At 40.2% G+C, this 19,421-nt stretch overlaps 1 protein-coding gene across 1 annotated transcript; it reads left to right on the plus strand.

Annotated features, from left to right (window-relative positions):
* The first annotated feature begins 395 nt into the window (after window positions 1–395).
* On the plus strand, window positions 396–18,217 carry MCEE (methylmalonyl-CoA epimerase). The gene is made up of 3 exons (XM_007053760.4): window positions 396–575; window positions 8,301–8,641; window positions 16,169–18,217. The coding sequence occupies exons 1-3, from the start codon at window positions 545–547 to the stop codon at window positions 16,319–16,321; spliced, it is 525 nt and encodes a 174-aa protein (XP_007053822.1). The 5' UTR covers window positions 396–544; the 3' UTR covers window positions 16,322–18,217.
* Window positions 18,218–19,421: the final 1,204 nt, after the last annotated feature.

Below are 19,421 nucleotides of genomic sequence, written 5' to 3' on the forward strand. Positions count from 1 at the left end.
TTTTCTGAGGGTCATACTACTGGGGCTTCTCTTGCTGTGCCTGGGCTTCTTTAATCTTTCTTTCTTTGTCTCAGCTGCTTCTCTCACATAGAGATACATAATTCCTGACTCCAGGGGCTGGGCCTTTAAGCAAAAACCATTAATGCAAAACTCACAATAAAATCACAAGAGTTGGTAACACTAATTTTCATTAGCGCCAACGCTGTTGCCAGGAGAAAGTTTCTCCACAAAATGAAAAATCAGCATGTTTCAAGCTATTAAACATTTTATTTTGGAGCAAATAACGGAATCGCTTCTTCACCCAGTCACTGGTGGTGCTGCTCACAGCCAGAGGCTGATGATTTCCTTTTGCAGAACTGGGCTTTGCCGCAGCTCTGTGCCCCCCGCCTTGGAGGGCAGCTCCCTGCAGTGGCAAAAGCAGGGGCTGCCCCACTGAGAGCACAGCCTGGCTCTGCGCCAGCCAGCCCGGCCCCTCCTGCCTTTGCCGCTGTGCTCGCGGGAAGAGGCTCTCGATAAAGTTAGATTTGAAGAGCCAGGAGACAAGATGGCAGCCTGCATGGGGAAAGTAGCAGCAGGTAGACGCTGAGCGGTGCAGCGGGAGCCTGAACGCGCTGAATAAGGGGGGCAGGTGGGGAAGCGAGGACGGCCAGAGACACGTGTTAAATAGGTCGTGGGGTGGGGGAGTTCATGGCAGGGGAATTGCACATGCTAAGTATAGGGGTAAAAACAGGATATACAAAGTACCCCTGTAAGAGGAACAGTGTGTACAGACAACGGTGGAGGTCATGGAAGGAGAATTGCACCTGGCAAAGATATTTAGGGGGAAGGTGCAGATCACACATGCTGAGTAGGTGAGTGCAAATGGGTGGTTGTTCACGCTGAGGAGTGGCTCCTGGGTAGTGACTCAGTGGATGGGACATGGGACTTAGTCAAGAATCCTGGCTTGTATTTTTTTGACTCTGCCATAGACTTGTGTGACCTTTGGTAAGTCACTTAGCTTCTGTGACTCAGTTTCCCTTTCTGTAAAATAGTTTTTGCCTTGTGAAAGCTATTGATATTGACAGATGAGAATTTATTATTTTAATTAATTGTGAGAAGTCATGAAATTGTGCGTGACAAGTATTTCTGTACAGTTTAAATGCTCTATTTTTATTTATTTATTTATTTGTGATCCTAATAATTCAAACTGCTGGGCTGTGGAGTATTGCAGTTTTAGATTCTGATCCTTCAAGTTGCTCTGTATGGTCAGATCTCTGCATAGAGGTCTCTTATCTTTAATAGGTGCAGGATGCTATCCACATGGAGCTCCTTGAAGGATTACTTCAGGACGTCATTTTTCTTAGATATGTAGAATGAATGCATCTTAGAAGCAAACTTCCCGATTTCCCACAGACGAAATGTGCTACATACCCACATTTTTTCTTATTTTCATACATAGTTTCAACATTGCTAAACGTTCGCAGTGTTTTTTGTTAGATATATTGTTAAATGTAGATGACTTTCTGTTTGTAAATAAAATAAAGAACTCACCCAAGTTGTCAGTGCAAGAGTGTTAGACCAGTTTGGTTGTTTTTAATACTAAGCACAATAAGAAAGAAAATGTGGATGTATTTACTCTATGAATAGAATTTTTTGGAATGTACAGATGATTGTTAGAATAACTCTTAAAACTGGATTTTGTCTTGGTTAGAATCTTCTGTTTTCTTGTGGAAAATAAAGAGTATTAAGCCTTATGGGGCAAACCTGAAGCATAATGCCTACTTTTTTTAATGCTTATCTTGGATGTTACATGCAAACTTCTCTTCCTTCCCTTATGTGGAGACATGATTCTTTTCTCTCTAAAGAGTTAAAGATTGTTTGATCTCAATTACAGTACCAAAACTAAATTATTATGCAATTTAGCCATGGACTTGATCTCAAACGGGGACTATCAAAGAAGAAGCAGAGTGCTGTCTGGTGATTAGTATGAGACAGGCAGCTAAGATACCTAAGAACACTCAGTCCATTTTATGGGATAGTACAAACTTTCTGATTCCCTGGATTCTGGGGTCATCTGGAGCAATCCCCAATATAAATTACAAAAGCCCAAATTGTAAACTGTGTAAATTGTGCTGGCTTGTTAATGGCACTTGGAGATTGCTGGTGTTTAGGAATAACTAACCCATGCCCTATGCTCGCTGTCCTCAGGGACTGGGAGGTGGTGTTGGATATACTAGTGGCTCTATGCCACATGAGGACCCTTCCTGCTCTGGAGTTTTAGGGTAGCTTTCCTCCGGAACAATTCTCAAGTATGCTGAAGGGCATTATCCTGTAATGGTGACTCTCATGTATAACCTCTCTCACATGTATTATTATTGAGTTCAATGGGACTCTGCATGTGTTTGATGTAACCATTACATTGGTTGTGCAGCTCCCATTGATTACAAAAATAAAATATCTGATCCTGCACCATTGAAATGTGTTGTAATTAAGTATGTGCTGACTTAATTTTATAATGGATGCTGCATCAGCCCCCCAGCTTTTAAAATTGTTTTGTCTGTATTAGAGTGCAAGCTCCTTGGGACGGGAGCTATTTTGTGTGTGTCTGAATTCTGCTGAACACTCTGCTGGTGGTCAGTGAACACCAATGTAATGAATTGAACTGAATAGGTAGTTCAAATAGATACTGCTTAGAATCATTAAGAATGATTTTTTAAAAGTACTATAGTTGAAGAAAGTGACATAACATGCATTCTATAATCTCAGTGAAATGGGGAAGATGATTAAGAAATTTATGTGGATCCTGTTTTCATATATTTCTTTAAAGGGCAATGTCTCTGAACCATCCCTAGAAACATGAGACACCTTCAGATGGGTACATTTAAAAAGTAGGTCTTCAAAATACCCCGTGGACATTGATGTTGACTGCATTAGAAGAAGAAAGAAAAAAGAAATTGCACGTAAGAATTTATCTACACATGGTCAGCATCTGCAAATTTCAACCAGGAAAAATGCTTCAGTCAAAGTAGTCTGGGCTACACAATGAGCAGAGAGCCTGGTTCTTCTCTTATATACAGTGGAGTAAATCATGAATAATTCAGTTAAAGTCAATGGAGAGACATTTGTCTGACTAAAGAATCTATCCCAGAGACCACAAAACCAGTCACCAGAAGAAAGCAAACTTACTTGCTTTACACTACAGAGGCCATGTTTACGCGGTGGGTGTTACAGCAGCATAGCTATTGCACCACAGCTATGCCATGTAACCCAGTAGTGTAGACGCAGGCTACAGCAATGGAAGAGGTTTTTCTGTTGCTGTGGGAACTTCACCTCCCTGTGAGACAGTAGCTAGGTTGGCAGAAGCATTCTTCCATCATAGCTGTATCAAAACCGGGGTTTAGGTTGGCCAAGCTATGGTGGTCAGGGCATGAATTTTTCACACCCTTGAGCATCGTAAGTATGTCAACCTGAGTTGTTTAAGTGTAGACCAAGCCAAAGAATACAGAAACTGGAAAATACGTAAACCAAGCTATTCTGTATGTTCTATAAAACATCCAAAGCCTCAATGCATCCTTGGCACAATTTCATAGCAGAATTATGCATTTGAGGTTGTGAAGAAGTTGAGAATACATAAAAGGCTTCTGATACTCAAGCTTGGCCTTGAGGCATTGGGAGCTTTGACATGGTCTAAAGCAAAAACTGGCATAAAATGTAACCACTGGTTTCATGTATACATACTTGTATCTCATTCTGGCAGCAGTAGTCTAGTGATGGGAGATCTGCCCTGCCCTGCCCTGCTTCCCCTGTCCTCACCGTACCCTCCTCCCCCTCCCCAACCCCAGAAAATTCCAGCACCCACTGTCAACAGATTAACTTTTTAGCAAGCCATTTTATATATCAGAATATGCAATTTCCTGCAATACCATGGACCAACTTTACTGAATTAAGTTTAAGTATTTTAGGAGTTAATTGTAATTAAAAGGCAAATGTTTACACATTGTGGTGGGATTGTATGGGACTTCTTTAGGAAACATGACTATGGAAACCCTGGGAAGTGTTGTGAGCTTTAGAAGATTCTTCTAAACAATGGGGCAGATAGGAATGAACTTTTAGGGCAGGTCTGCATTACTGCTTAAGTTGATCTAACTTACGTTGCTCAGGGTTGTGGAAAAGACGCCCCCACCCCCCTCTGAGTGACACAAGTTACAGTGACCTAAGCACTGTTCATACTGGCACTATGTTGATGGGAGACTATCTCCCGCTGACATAACTTCTGCCTCGTGCAGAGGTGGAGTAATTATGCCAACGAGAGAGAGCGCTCTCCCTTCGGCACAGAGCGTCTTCACCAGACATGCTACAGCAGTGCAGCTGTGCCAATGTAGTGCTTCTAGAGTAGACTTGCCTTGAAAGTTAAGTGTGTTTCTCAGGAAATCTCTAGGGGGTTATGTACGCAAATGTAAGAAGGAGAGGACCTTTTGTCTGTTGAGTGCTTGTTATATGAGGACAGATCAGAAAGACCCAAACTGGATAAAAGAGTGACTCCCAGATTAATGGGGGTGCCTGTTTTGAATCAAGGCAGTTACGAACTTGTGACCACAGAAAAACCCTTGGAGGGGTTTGAAGGAGTGTTCACCTGCCAGAGCTTTTGTTGGAGTTGGGGTGATCTCTGGTAAGCTTATTAGCATATGTGTATGTTTTTACTGTTTTTAATGTCTTATTTGTAAGAATAAATACCATACTGCTCTTTCTGAGCAAGCATAACCATGGGCAATTGCCCTGTTGTTAGCCTCTGAGGATAAAATCAAAGCAGGCCTGCCTAGGCACTCTTCCTTGCTGGGGACTTCATAGTTTAGTCAGGGAACTGTGCAGCCTGGAAAACCCGTCAGGAGGGAAAGAGACACAGGGCTCTGCCCAAGAGTGGTAAAGGCTGATGAGCCAGAAGCCTGAAGGTGGGTGCCCTTGCTGGAGTTTGTAATCCTAATTTAAACCCTCTTTCTCATGCTGTAGTTTCCTCTGATTATCTCTGCAGTCAGCTGAGGAGGCCCTAGACATTCACATAGACAGACCATATGTTTGTGTTGTTTCCTGTTCATAAGTCTTATGGCCTGTTTCCTGTTTCTGTTTTAATTAAAATATTTATTTTACAATGAAAACTGTTCAAAATTATTTAAGTAATGGCTTCAACCATTTACAACCCCTCTCCCAGGGCCTGCCAGTTCAATTCTACTGCAATATTCTTAAAAATCAAGCATTTTTAGCAAGCTAAGCAGAAATGGGAATGGCCAGTATCTGGAAGAGAAAACTAACCTAATTGTTATAGGTGACTCAGTAGGTGGTACTCGTCCTCAAAGATCTGAATTTGTATCTACTGAAGTCAATGTCAAAGCTCCTATAGACTTCAATAGTGTAGAATCGAGACCTAGATCAGTACTGAATCACTTCCTCTGCACAGTTCTTCAGTGTTATTCTCCAACCTGGAGCCTTAGTATGGATTGGAGATTGAATGATTATTTATTGATTGAAATTGATTAATCTCTTAGACTGCAGTGGTCAATAAATATTCTGTCTCCTGAGGGCTACAGTATCAGGAATATTGATCAGGATCATTAGAATTAGAGACCTTAGAAGCACATGAGAGAGAATTGCAATTTATCACAAGTCCCTTTATTGATAAATCCACTAAGCAGATAAACAATCCCACCAACGCTGAAATACAAGAGCAGATAGAGAGACAGTGTTAAGCCCTAGGACTGGCATCACTCACATCTCCTGCTGGGGGACCTTGGAGTGTCAGTCATTATCTTCATCATCTTCATTGTCCTCATCAACCATTTGTCATCCTGGTGTCTTCCCCCTGTGTTCTCCCACACCCACCCCAGCACTCAGGCTGGACAACAACTTTTTATTCTGAGGTATGCTTATGCCTACTGCTGCTAATAGATATGCATAAGGGTTCCAACCTCTTTTTCCTTATCCATACTTCCATATGCCATTAATTTAGGGATGCCCCATCTCTTACTGGGTGTCCCCTTACTACCCCTTATTCTCATTAATATCTATGTACTATAGCAACTTGAGGTTATTATAGAATTCCCCAAAATGTTACTATCGGGCATCTTGTGGCATTAACTGGTACATTGTGCCATAGTTTCCAGTCTATTAAATGCTGATGTTCTGGAAACTATGCAGTAACATGTATTTTACTGCAATTTTACACTTCACTGGTACAGGATTATCTTTCAGTCAACTAGTCATGCACATCAGTTTCAGGCCTAAGGCCTTGTGTGGCTAAGCTGAATATCTCACAGATCTGAGGACCTATGTTACAACATTAATTAATACTTATAGTTCACCTCTATATTCTAAATATACTTAATATCTCTTATTCTTTGCTACAGACTTCATCCTCTGCAAAGGCAGCAGGAGCAGCATTGCTGTACAGATGCCTCTTAAACAAGCTGTGCAAACTCATGGCACTTCTCTATCCCCACTCCCAAAAAAACCCCACAACCCAGAGAAATGGCAAAATCCATGAACCACTATAGCAAACCACTATTCCTAATTATGAGATCCTTCCTTCTCTAAGCCTGTCGTGCATCCCAGGTTTTAACTCCAAGCTCTCAAATTTCTCAGTGGAATTGGTTCATAGCCAGTCACAGGTAAAAATCATAATGCTAAGTATTGGACTGACATATATATGTGTATGTTTGTGTGTATAAAATGAAAATCACTTATTCTACTGACAAATATATATTGGACTATTGTCAGGGCTATGAGTAGACAGGAGTCCACAGAAGCAGGTTAAAGTTCAACAAGGGCCTCCTCAGAGAAATCCACAAGAGCTCAGCTGCCATAATTGTTGGTCCATGTTGTTTCTCATGCCAGTGAGCCTTTCCATGACTAAATTGTCTCAGATCTTATTCACCCATTTCTGCCTGGATGTAGACTCCTGCCTTTATGCCATCAGGTGACCATATTGTTAATGACCGTATGCGTACATTCTGAAGCAAACTCTGCTCCGTTTCTGATGCAGGTAGTCACAATGAAGTCAAAGGAACTGTTAGCATTAATAGAGCAAACAACATTTGGCCCTAGCAAATGCTTTGAGATGGAATACCCTTAAAATGACTAAGAAGGGGATAGGGTGGCCAGGTGTCAGGTTTTCGACCAGAAAGTCCGGTCAGATCTACTGACCAGATACCCAAAGTCTGGTTACTGTGGGTGAGGGAGGCACCCGGTCATCACCCACACCAGCCTGTACTCAGCCACGGCCACCTCCTACCTGCATCGGGCGGCTGCAGCTCCCAGCCCTGGCCTCCGCAGGAAAGACCCTACTGACCCAGGCAGAGGGGAGTAGAGGCGGGAGAGGGGAGGAAGAGGAGCAAATGGGGGGTGAGGCCTTCGGGAAAGAGGCAGGGCATGATGGGGCCTCGGGGAGAGCTGGGGCAGGGGAGGTTTCGGCAATTCTGCTGGAGTATCTGGTATGTAAATATTACAAAGTTGGTAACTGTAGAAGGATGCTGTATGTTAAACAGAATAATCCTTAGAATTCTTTCCAGCTTTAGAGCATTTCACTAACTTTTTATCCTCAAACAGGCCTGTGATATAGGAAGTATTAGTCCATTATACAAATGTGAAAACTAAGAAAGAAAGAGAGGCAAAATGATCTACCCAACATCACAGAGGGATGGAATAGCAGAGATGGAATAAAACTTGGGAGTTATTGGCTACCACTCTTGTGACTTAACATTTGATCACATCTCCCTCCACTGGGAAGCAACTAAGATTGTTCAGCTTTCTATAGGTATTTGGGCTTTAGGAATAAATATATTAGTTCTTCATTATGTTTAAACAGGTTTTTTTTACATCCTTATTTCTATTTTATTAAATGTGAAGCTCTGAATAATACAAAAACAATGTACAGGTTAGTGGTGTGTAACTGGCCCTTAAATTCTATAAACTTGTGCATATAATTATGAAAATCTTTATTTTCATACCAAGCTCAACTGAAGCTTAAAATTAACTTTTTAAAAAAATCCCTATTGTTGTTTGTAATGGACACATCTGAGCATTCATGCTATAAATTCTTCATTTACCTCCTCTGAATTAATTTGTTTCAGAACAAAAAAAAGCCATTGAACTGATAGCAGAAGAAGAGGAAATGCTTCCCTGCTATCTTCTTATCTCTGTCTTTAGCATACTGGTGAAACATAATTCATAAATGTAAGGACATAGGAGTTATCTGGGCTTCATTAAAAGGGGAAAGGACGTGCATTAATTTTTTTTCAAAAGGATTATGACGATGTCATTCAATTTTACAGGGCTTCTTACCAGATTGCAAACTACAGCACCCACGGTACGGACTTTATCAGTGTCACGCTCCTTAACTCAAAAAGTTCCATGCTCTTTGTGGAAATTGGGGCGACTCAATCATGTAGCAATTGCGGTACCTGATTTGGAAAAGGCCCAGTCTTTTTACAAGAGTGTTTTAGGAGCCCAGGTGAGTGAGACAGTTCCTCTTCCTGAACATGGCGTCTACACTGTTTTTGTGGAGCTGGGAAACACAAAGCTGGAACTGCTGCACCCTCTGGGAGAAAAAAGTCCAATTTCAGGCTTTCTGCAAAAAAACAAGGCTGGAGGAATGCATCATATCTGCATTGAGGTATTATACATGCATACTTTCTATTATATTTAAAAAAAATCTTTATCTTGTTAGAGCTTCATACTTTCTAATAGATTCAACCTGAATAAAAACCCACATTGGTTATGCCGAGTCATTATCATTTGGGTAATTCTACTGAAGACCAGCAAATAAAAAGTGAAGTTGCAGTGATGAAATTCAGGCCAATTTCATATTGTCATTATACAAGCAGTTTTATTTTCTTTTTAATCTGCCCAAACTGGATTCAATAATTGTAATGTCCTGCCTGAAAGAAATGGGGACAAACTCATGGAATGTAGCAATGTCCTGCAAAAGTGGCAATTTCGGGATGTTCAAAATATATGCACTGGAAAAACCTGTGTGTCAGTTTTTATATATCACTTATAATGGGGTGCACAGGTGTAAATTAGAGCATAATTTGAAGACAGTGGGGTTTTACCAGAGTTCCTGCGTTTGATATTTAGTTGAAAATTCAATATGCAAGTCAGAAAAGAATCCTGGGAAAACGCACACTGCTGTGTTGGTTCTCAGAGATGAGAGTAGTAAAATCAGGTAATCAGAGATGAATCTGGATATTCACAGGGAGTAGAACTACTGAGCAAGGTGGTGTATGTTTGTTTTTTTACAATCACTTTTCAGAATAGAATCAAAATTTAAAAGTTATCACAATATACACTTAATTGTGTTGCATATTGTATATGGTCCTCATATACAATATAGGGACCCATCTCATAAACACACATGCGTATCTTTAATCATGTGAGTAGTCCTGTTGAACTTAGTAGGACTACTCACATGAATAAAGTTAAATTGATTGCCAGATTGTGTCCATAAACTATAAGTATCGTAAATTACATACTTACAAAGAAAAATAGAAAATTCTTCACATGTATAACATATCCAAGTTTTCCCCCTAAATTATTAAGCCTCCATATTTTCAAAGTAGAGACTGTCAGTATAGACCGGCCAATCACCGTATAACACTGCTCAAATGACATGCAGAGCAGTTGATATAATAAACCGAGCTGCTCACATTATTCTTACAGAAAATGTATAAAAATTCAGACGTGTAATACAAAATTATAAAAATTGGATAGGACAACTCTCAAGCTGTTTGATTTATGCTTTACGCTTTTCGAGCCTTTTGTCTGTGTTAAAGTCTGTAAATTGATACTTTGTGTATTAATTTTCTATTTTCTTTATCGCAACTGAAATATAACTGCCCTGAATATTTATTATTTAATATTAAAACTTTAGGATATATTCTCCACTGAACAAGAAAATAATCTTGAAGGTAGTGGATTGGTATTAACAAGTAACATTCAAAAATAGTATTGAGTGCTTAGATGGAAACTCCCCAATTTCAGTTGCTATGGAAATTTGTCATTGACTGTGGAACAGATGTAAGTGAAGATTAAAACAAAAAGCCTTAATTAATTCAGATGTTCTTACATATGAATTAGAAGCTTGTCATATATAGAAAAAAGGCTACAATTGGCTGTTTATGAGACAGGGAAAACAAACTCTCACATTTGACTCTCTGTTGGAATAGTAGAAGGACTGTAGGTCAGCGTTGAGTTGACAGGCTAGGGGAAAATCTTGCTCTTTAATAGTTGCACTTCTATCTGTCTTTCACAGAGGGAACTCAAAACATTTCACAAACATAAAAAATCCTGAGGTATTCCCATTTATAAAGATATTAAATGAACCATAGTGAATTAGTTGTTCTAGGCTAGATAGTAAGTCAGTGGTAGAGGAGGGAATGGAACACAAGAGTCTTGGCTACTAGTCCCCTGCTGTAACTTCTTCCGAGGCTGGATGTTTTATATTGGCAATTATAGATTCTGTTTTGTGATTCATGCTAGCACAGAGTTCCTGGACTGCATTTGTTCTATTCGCATGGCTCAATAGTTTAGAGCTTGGTAAAGTATTAAATCATATTAGTCTGTTTCTGCAGTAATAAGAAGTTACTTTAAATAAATCTTTTTAATTAATGACTTCCACAGGAAAAAAAATAGAACCAACAAGACAAAAAGTGGGGGTGGGGAGGAGGAGGGTGATTTGCCCATGTATGGCAGTGTATGATTATGCAGAATGCTGTTTAAGCATATTGAATTTTAATACAAGCGATGATATAGTGTATCATTCATGGGGGGGGAAATGGGACAAAAAGCATGCTTTTATTAGTTCTCTTTTCCAGTTCTTTCTTTGAGTGTCCTTTTGAATAAGATGCATTTTTGCTGCATTAAATTATGATCTACCATTTCCTGAAAAATACAGTTCCTTTTCAAGAAGCGTAGACTTCCCCCACAGGAGTAAATTTCTGCCTATAGCTGTATGTCAGGGAGGGATGACTATTCCCTGCTTCCATTTCCCAAACAATGAGGAGGAGGGAGGGGAACAGTTAAGCCCTTATCCTGTAAACCCTAAGGCTTGACCTACACTAGAAAATTTGGTCGGTATAACTACATCACTCAAGGGTGGGAATTCTCCTGTCGACCTGGCTACTGCCTCTCAGGGAGGTGGAGTACCTATGCTGACAGGAGAAGTCTCCCATGGACATGAGTAGTGTCTTCACAGTAGCGCTACAGTGGCACAACTGTGTTGCTGCAATGTTTTACATGTAGGCAAGCCCTTAAGTGTGCCTAAGTTTACTACCGTGACTAGTCCCCTTGAAATCAAATTTAAGCACACCTATATAGTGGATAATAAATCGGAGATGGCTACTGTTCACTTTATAAATTCTGTTTTAGTGACTCAGCAATTGCATTCAAATTCAGTAGATCAGAATGTTTTATATTTCTTGTAAGTATAGTATCTATTTGCAGTTGTTCAAGAAATTAAAATAAAAGACCAATTCAATCTGCTCAAATTGCTGTTAAGCAGAATTGTTTTGCAGTGCTGTTAGGAGAATGTAAAAGACTACAGCAGAACTCAAGAAGTGGGGATGGGGAAGACAGGAATAATAAGTGGTAAGGGCTGTTTTTAAAAAAAAAACCCAAACTGCTAAGTAGTAGAAATAGCAACACTACTTAATTACAGCTACAAAGAGAGGAACAAACTAGGAATATTTAAAATGACTATATCTACTTAAATCTTTTAGGAGCTGGGGTGTTTGTTTGTTTCAAAGATACTTCAAGAAGCATAAAGAAAAGGAGTACTTGTGGCACCTTAGAGACTAACCAATTTATTTGAGCATAAGCTTTCGTGAGCTACAGCTCACTTCATCGGATGCATACTGTGGAAAGTGTAAAAGATCTTTTTATACACACAAAGCATGAAAAAATACCTCCCCCCACCCCACTCTCCTGCTGGTAATAGCTTATCTAAAGTGACCACTCTCCTTACAATGTGTATGATAATCAAGATGGGCCACTTCCAGCACAAATCCAGGGTTTAACAAGAATGTCGGGGGGGGGGGGGGGTTGGAAAAAACAAGGGGAAATAGGTTACCTTGCATAATGACTTAGCCATTCCCAGTCTCTATTCAAGCCTAAGTTAATTGTATCCAATTTGCAAATGAATTCCAATTCAACAGTCTCTCGCTGGAGTCTGGATTTGAAGTTTTTTTTGTTGTAATATCGCAACTTTCATGTCTATAATCACGTGACCAGAGAGATTGAAGTGTTCTCCGACTGGTTTATGAATGTTATAATTCTTGACGTCTGATTTGTGTCCATTTATTCTTTTACGTAGAGTCTGTCTAGTTTGACCAATGTACATGGCAGAAGGGCATTGCTGGCACATGATGGCATATATCACATTGGTGGATGTGCAGGTGAACGAGCCTCTGATAGTGTGGCTGATGTTATTAGGCCCTGTGATGGTGTCCCCTGAATAGATATGTGGGCATAGTTGGCAACGGGCTTTGTTGCAAGGATAGGTTCCTGGGTTAGTGGTTCTGTTGTGTGGTATGTGGTTGTTGGTGAGTATTTGCTTCAGGTTGGGGGGCTGTCTGTAGGCAAGGACTGGCCTGTCTCCCAAGATTTGTGAGAGTGTTGGGTCATCCTTCAGGACAGGTTGTAGATCCTTAATAATGGGTTTTAGTTGGGGGCTGAAGGTGATGGCTAGTGGTGTTCTGTTATTTTCTTTGTTAGGCCTGTCCTGTAGTAGGTGACTTCTGGGAACTCTTCTGGCTCTATCAATCTGTTTCTTCACTTCCGCAGGTGGGTATTGTAGTTGTAAGAATGCTTGATAGAGATCTTGTAGGTGTTTGTCTCTGTCTGAGGGGTTGGAGCAAATGCGGTTGTATCGCAGAGCTTGGCTGTAGACAATGGATCGTGTGGTGTGGTCAGGGTGGAAGCTGGAGGCATGTAGGTAGGAATAGCGGTCAGTAGGTTTCCGGTATAGGGTGGTGTTTATGTGATCATCGTTTATTAGCACTGTAGTGTCCAGGAAGTGGATCTCTTGTGTGGACTGGTCCAGGCTGACGTTGATGGTGGGATGGAAATTGTTGAAATCATGGTGGAATTCCTCAAGGGCTTCTTTTCCATGGGTCCAGATGATGAAGACGTTATCAATATAGCGCAAATAGAGTAGGGGCGTTAGGGGACGAGAGCTGAGGAAGCGTTGTTCTAAGTCAGCCATAAAAATGTTGGCATACTGTGGGGCCATGCGGGTACCCATAGCAGTGCCGCTGATTTGAAGGTATACATTGTCCCCAAATGTAAAATAGTTATGGGTAAGGACAAAGTCACAAAGTTCAGCCACCAGGTTAGCCGTGACATTATTGGGGATAGTGTTCTTGACGGCTTGTAGTCCATCTTTGTGTGGAATGTTGGTGTAGAGGGCTTCTACATCCATAGTGGCCAGGATGGTGTTATCAGGATGATCACCGATGGATTGTAGTTTCCTCAGGAAGTCAGTGGTGTCTCAAAGGTAGCTGGGAGTGCTGGTAGCGTAGGGCCTGAGGAGGGAGTCTACATAGCCAGACAATCCTGCTGTCAGGGTGCCAATGCCTGAGATGATGGGGTGCCCAGGGTTTCCAGGTTTATGGATCTTGGGTAGTAGATAGAATATCCCAGGTCGGGGTTCCAGGGGTGTGTCTGTGCGGATTTGATCTTGTGCTTTTTCAGGGAGTTTCTTGAGCAAATGCTGTAGTTTCTTTTGGTAACTCTCAGTGGGATCAGAGAGTAATGGCTTGTAGAAAATGGTGTTGGAGAGCTGCCGAGCAGCCTCTTGTTCATATTCCGTCCTATTCATGATGACAACAGCACCTCCTTTGTCAGCCTTTTTGATTATGATGTCAGATTTGTTTCTGAGGCTGTGGATGGCATTGTGTTCCGCACGGCTGAGATTGTGGAAAAGCAGCATCGCTTGCCCCATAATCTCAGCCCGTGCACGTCAGCGGAAGCACTCTATGTAGAAGTCCAGTCTGCTGTTTTGACCTTCAGGAGGAGTCCACCTAGAATCCTTCTTTTTGTAGTGTTGGTAGGGAGGTCTCTGTGGCCCAATTTGATTATCATACACATTGTAAGGAGAGTGATCACTTTAGATAAGCTATTACCAGCAGGAGAGTGGTATTTTTTCATGCTTTGTGTGTATAAAAAGATCTTCTACACTTTCCACAGTATGCATCCGATGAAGTGAGCTGTAGCTCACGAAAGCTTATGCTCAAATAAATGGGTTAGTCTCTACGGTGCCACAAGTACTCCTTTTCTTTTTGCGAATACAGACTAACACGGCTGTTACTCTGAAACCTTTCAAGAAGCATGATGTTGTTCCGTGTAGAGCTCTGTTCAGGAAGAGATCTGTGTCCTTTCATGGTGCAGAAGTTACCAAAGATGACTGTCAAAGGATGGCATGCTGTTAAGTCTGAAAAATTGTAAGAAATGTGGCACTCAGTCATTCCTTGTTCTGAAATGTAAAAATACTATGTTGAAAAGATATATATTTTCAGATGTAACAGGTCAAGTGAGCCAAGATCCACAAAATCCAACAGTCAGAGTTTAAATTAAATGGATGAGTGCGGGCTTGTGGCAGCTAGAATTTTGCAAGAGATTCTTAGTGCTAAAATTTCTCTAAACAAATTCAAAAGAGTTCAGATAAAAGCATCAATAAAGGCTTCCTATAGCTCTAGGGCTTCCATTAGGATGGCCTGATATTCCTGTGTAAGGCCAAATTACAATGCGTAGCCCTAGTCTATCCTAGAAAAATGACCCATTGTAGTGTAGTTGAAAATAATTTGCTACTGGCAAAGAATGGTCAGAACACTTTAACACCTGTTACAGAAAGCATATTGGACACCTGGTGGAAGGGGAGAGGAACCGGTTCTTGATACACACAGTCACCAAGCAGATATTTTCCTAATGGAGATGCACCCAGAGACTCTCACAGCTCACTCTCATTATTGTCCCTTGGGATGCAGTAATTCACTCCAGCTGAGCCCAGCCATGTTTCTCCTTCCGGCTGGTTTTGCTAGCTATCTCTGCAGGAAGTGCAGGCAGTTGTGATGATTTCTCTACTCAGGGGATGAACCTCAAGGGGTTACTACCCATCACAGAATGTATTACACTTGTAATTAAGGGTTCTCTAATATTCGCATTTTCTAAAAAGCAAACTGGTAACAGTATGGGGGTATGACTGCAGCAACTTCAGGATTTTTAAAAACAAATCTCAGTTGAAAAGGATTAGGACTTAATTGAATTCTACTTCCTCTGCATTTGCACTATGTAAAGTTTATGTTTTCACAATTACATCTTTTAAGCTTATCCATTTAGCTATGTCCAGGCACCTGTCTTGAAAAACAGCACTCCTGTTGTTCTAGTGCCGGGACTTTATTAACTGGTAGTTGTGCTAAACTGAATGTTAATTTTGTTCTTCCAACAAGCTTGCATTCGAGATCTGGGTGAATCAAAGTCTCACTTTATATCAGCACATCCAAAGTAACAACCATTTGGCGCAACTTAAGGACAAGTCCATGTTAAATACTCTTATTAGGTTGCCCTGAAATTATATATGTGATGATACTTTTACTATGAAGTACAGTTGCCCAAGAGGAAAATGGGCCACAGTCCGGTGTGTATTATCCTCTAGTATTCTTGGTAGTTCGAGGTGTCTCTGAGGAGATCCGTTTATACCAAACCTAACTGGTAAGATCAAGATGAACCTAAGTGAATGGTACATAACCCCAGCATTTAATGAGTCAGGATTCTGTCTTCAGTTAGATGGGAAAGCATTCCTTGGTTAATGATCTTGTAAAGCTATATAATCTACTATTTAGGAACAATGTGGAGCTTATAGCTATTGATTTTGATTATTTATTAATTTTGCATTATAAAGTAACAAAAGGTTGATGTTGATGTATTACAGAATCTCTTAACAAACAGAACTATTAAATATAGTACAATCTTCTTGACATTTCTTGATTAAAATCTCCAGGTAACTGCATGTTTCTGTAGCATTTTTGGTTTTTAGAATTATGTAGTGCTTTATCTTTATTATGGCACTACACTATTGTTCCTAATGTAAAATCTGTGAATCATACACTTTAATGTTCCACATTGTATACATGTTTGTTTTTATAAGGTTGATGATATAAAAGCAGCTATGGCAGAACTGAAGGAAAAGAAGATCCGAATATTGAGCGAAGAGCCCAAAATAGGGGCGCACGGCAAACCAGTGATTTTTCTCCACCCTAAAGATTGTGATGGAGTCCTTGTAGAACTTGAGCAAGCCTGAGCTGTAATTCTAAAAAATGAAATTATGAACTAATTGCAAACCCAATGAGATGGTGTTGGAATTTGTATTATGCCTTGCACTGTGTAAAAGTCGTTGTACTTAATTCTTTCTTGTTGATTAAACGCATTACAGCTCTTAAGTTGTGAAATGTGGAGAAATAAAACTACATACAGGAGGAAGCTAAAGCACTGTTAACCCTCCTAGTCATCTGGGGCTGTGACTTTTTTGTTTTGTTCAGACCTTCAAAAATAATACATTTAAATGTGTTTGGATTCCATTAGACTTTGAATTTAAATAGTAACATGAGCTGAGGTACATATACAATATAAAGTCTTTTTTTTTTTTTTTTTGTTATATCACAGTTTGTGGCATAATTTTTATATATAGATTTCTAGGTTACCCTATATCATTTTGCTCTGTATTACCCACTTCTAGATGACAAGAAGATGGCTCAGATATTGCTGTAAGAAAGAAGTCTACAAGAGAACATTGTATTTTCTGTCCCCATCATTATAAGCATTATCTGAGCTCCATATTGATTGGTTCATTCAGTTATAGGATCCTTGTATTATTGTATGGATGTCTGCGATTGCTAAGCAACTGTTCTCTACCATAACAATTGCTGCCAAGAAAACCGTTGTGTCTAAATCACCATTTTGTAGCTTTATGTATTACATATATATGGAAAAAAATCAAGACTTTTAGGGGCATAATTGGTTTATTTTAAATATACTGTGATTACCAAATGCTTATTTTGTTTTAGTTTTGTCAGCAGATATATCTTTGATTTTTAAATTTTAAGCTCATACTGATTTATTCTGTTTTCTTCCTGATTGATCTTGAGTGCCTGAACTGAAACCTGACTATTAGGAAAATATCTGGGACATACCAAAAAAAGGCTAATGACTAATATTTTAATTTATATTTTGTTTTCCTGTATAAAAACATTTTCAGGTGATATCTTATTTAAAATTTGTATGAATTTTTATTTTACCAAGAGATAAATAAAGCCATCTAGGTCCTGATGCTGCAAATACTAACTTTACATCTCAGAGTAGTTCTGCTGAAGTCAGTGAGACTACTCATGTTTGAGTGTTTGCTAGATTGGGACCATAGTTTATAAGTGGCCAAATCCTGTTCGCTTTTTCATGAGAAGGCTCTTCTTCACTTTAATAAAGCTAATCACATGGGTAACGAACACCATTTGGCCCAATCTCTTTTTTTACATTTTTGGGGGGGCATCTACAGCAGAAATAGAAATTGCATATTTGAAGGCCACATCCTTAAATGTTAAATAATAAGCTCTTTAAAGGATTTATAAATAATTAGATTATTCTATATTTTATAGGATAAAGCATATTTCTGAATTTCACTCTTAGAGCTCTGGATATAATTAGAGGAAGTGTTTCCTCCTTTTAGGAACAGGTTATTTTTTTTTATCCAGTTTTAATCCATAATAATCGGGCACTAGTGTAGAAGTTAAATAATTTGTGCTTTATTTCCTGTTTGCTACAATAAAAACAGATATATGATGACAGGTTTCAGAGTAACAGCCGTGTTAGTCTGTATTCGCAAAAAGAAAAGGAGTACTTGTGGCACCCTAGAGACTAACCAATTTATTTGAGCATGAGCTTTCGTGAGCTACAGCTCACTTCATCGGATGCATACTGTGGATCCGATGAAGTGAGCTGTAGCTCACGAAAGCTCATGCTCAAATAAATTGGTTAGTCTCTAAGGTGCCACAAGTACTCCCTTTTCTTTTTGAGATATATGATGGTCACCTAAGTCAGATTTAATCAGGACTTTGAAGATCCTGAAAGCTTGTGTGGTGGTCTTCTGACGCAAGAACCTTAATAATGCAAGAAATCTTGTTATACATTAAAGGTGTTAACTTTGGACTCACAGCTCTATTCCTACCTGAGAACCAATTTTTACTTCAAGGAAAATGCACTGAGCCTTGTGCAGGGCTATTACATCTGTTCAGTGAACTGTTTATAGAATAGTGAGATTCTGCAAGTTTAAATTTTGTAGATAACTAAGCCAGTGAAAGGTAGGTAAGTACTTAATTTCCCCCCTGGAAATTTTATTCTGCTACTCTAGAAATCCTGGTTGTTATTTTACATATTATTTTATTTTCAGATCATTTGAGGAACAAGAGGCTTTTTTTTTCCCTTTCAGAATGGATCAAGAATTAAAATGTCAAGATTACAGGGTTTTTTTTTGTTGGCTAAAATTATTGGTTACTTGTCTTTGAACCTGAGACTGTTGGGTTGGGCTAGTATCACAATAACTGGAGTAGAAGGACTACCAGGTTAAAATTCCTTTCTTCCCCCTTTGTCCTATCTAAAGTTATATGCCCTATGTTGATTGAGGACTAGCTTGACTTGGTCCAGCAACTCCCCACTTAACGTCCCCTCCTTAACGTTGTTTCGATCTTACATCCCTGCTCAGTTACAGAACATGCTCCATTTAAAGTTGTGCAATACTTCGCTGTAATGGCATTTGACTCCCTATCAGCTCCCCTATGCTCCCCGCCCAGCACCTCTTGCCCACAGATCAGCACCTTCCCCCTCCTCCTCCTGCACGTGGCAATCAGCTGGCTTGTGGCATTCAGGAAAGAGCGGGAGGGGTGAGGATTTGGCACGCAGGCTCCTCCTCCCTCCTGAATGCTGCAAACCAGCTGATTGCTGTGGGCAGGAGAGGGAGGGGGGAAAGAAGAGGTGGGTTAAGGGTGGGGGCTTGGAGAAAGGGGTGGAGTGGGCAGGCTGAGGGTTGATCCCCCGCCCCTGGTGCTTGCAGAGTAGGGGAAGCTGCTGCTGCATAATGTGCTTCTCCTAGCCTACAGCACCTTCAGCCTCCTTGCCTGCCTCATTGTCTCCAGTGCCAGTGGGCTGTGCCTGTGTGGAATAAGGCGGGGGTACCTCCCAACTACAGTACTGTACTGTATGGCAAAAAAAATTTTTCCTGGAACCTAACCCCCCCCCCCCCCCGCCCATTTACCTTCATCCTTCTTGGCAAATTGGATTCGCTTAACATAGTTTCACTTAAAGTCACATTTTTCAGGAACATAACTACACCATTAAGTGAGGAATTACTGTAA

Source organism: Chelonia mydas, chromosome 10 (genome assembly GCF_015237465.2).
Source record: "Chelonia mydas isolate rCheMyd1 chromosome 10, rCheMyd1.pri.v2, whole genome shotgun sequence".
In the NCBI taxonomy this organism is placed as follows: Eukaryota; Metazoa; Chordata; order Testudines; family Cheloniidae; genus Chelonia; species Chelonia mydas.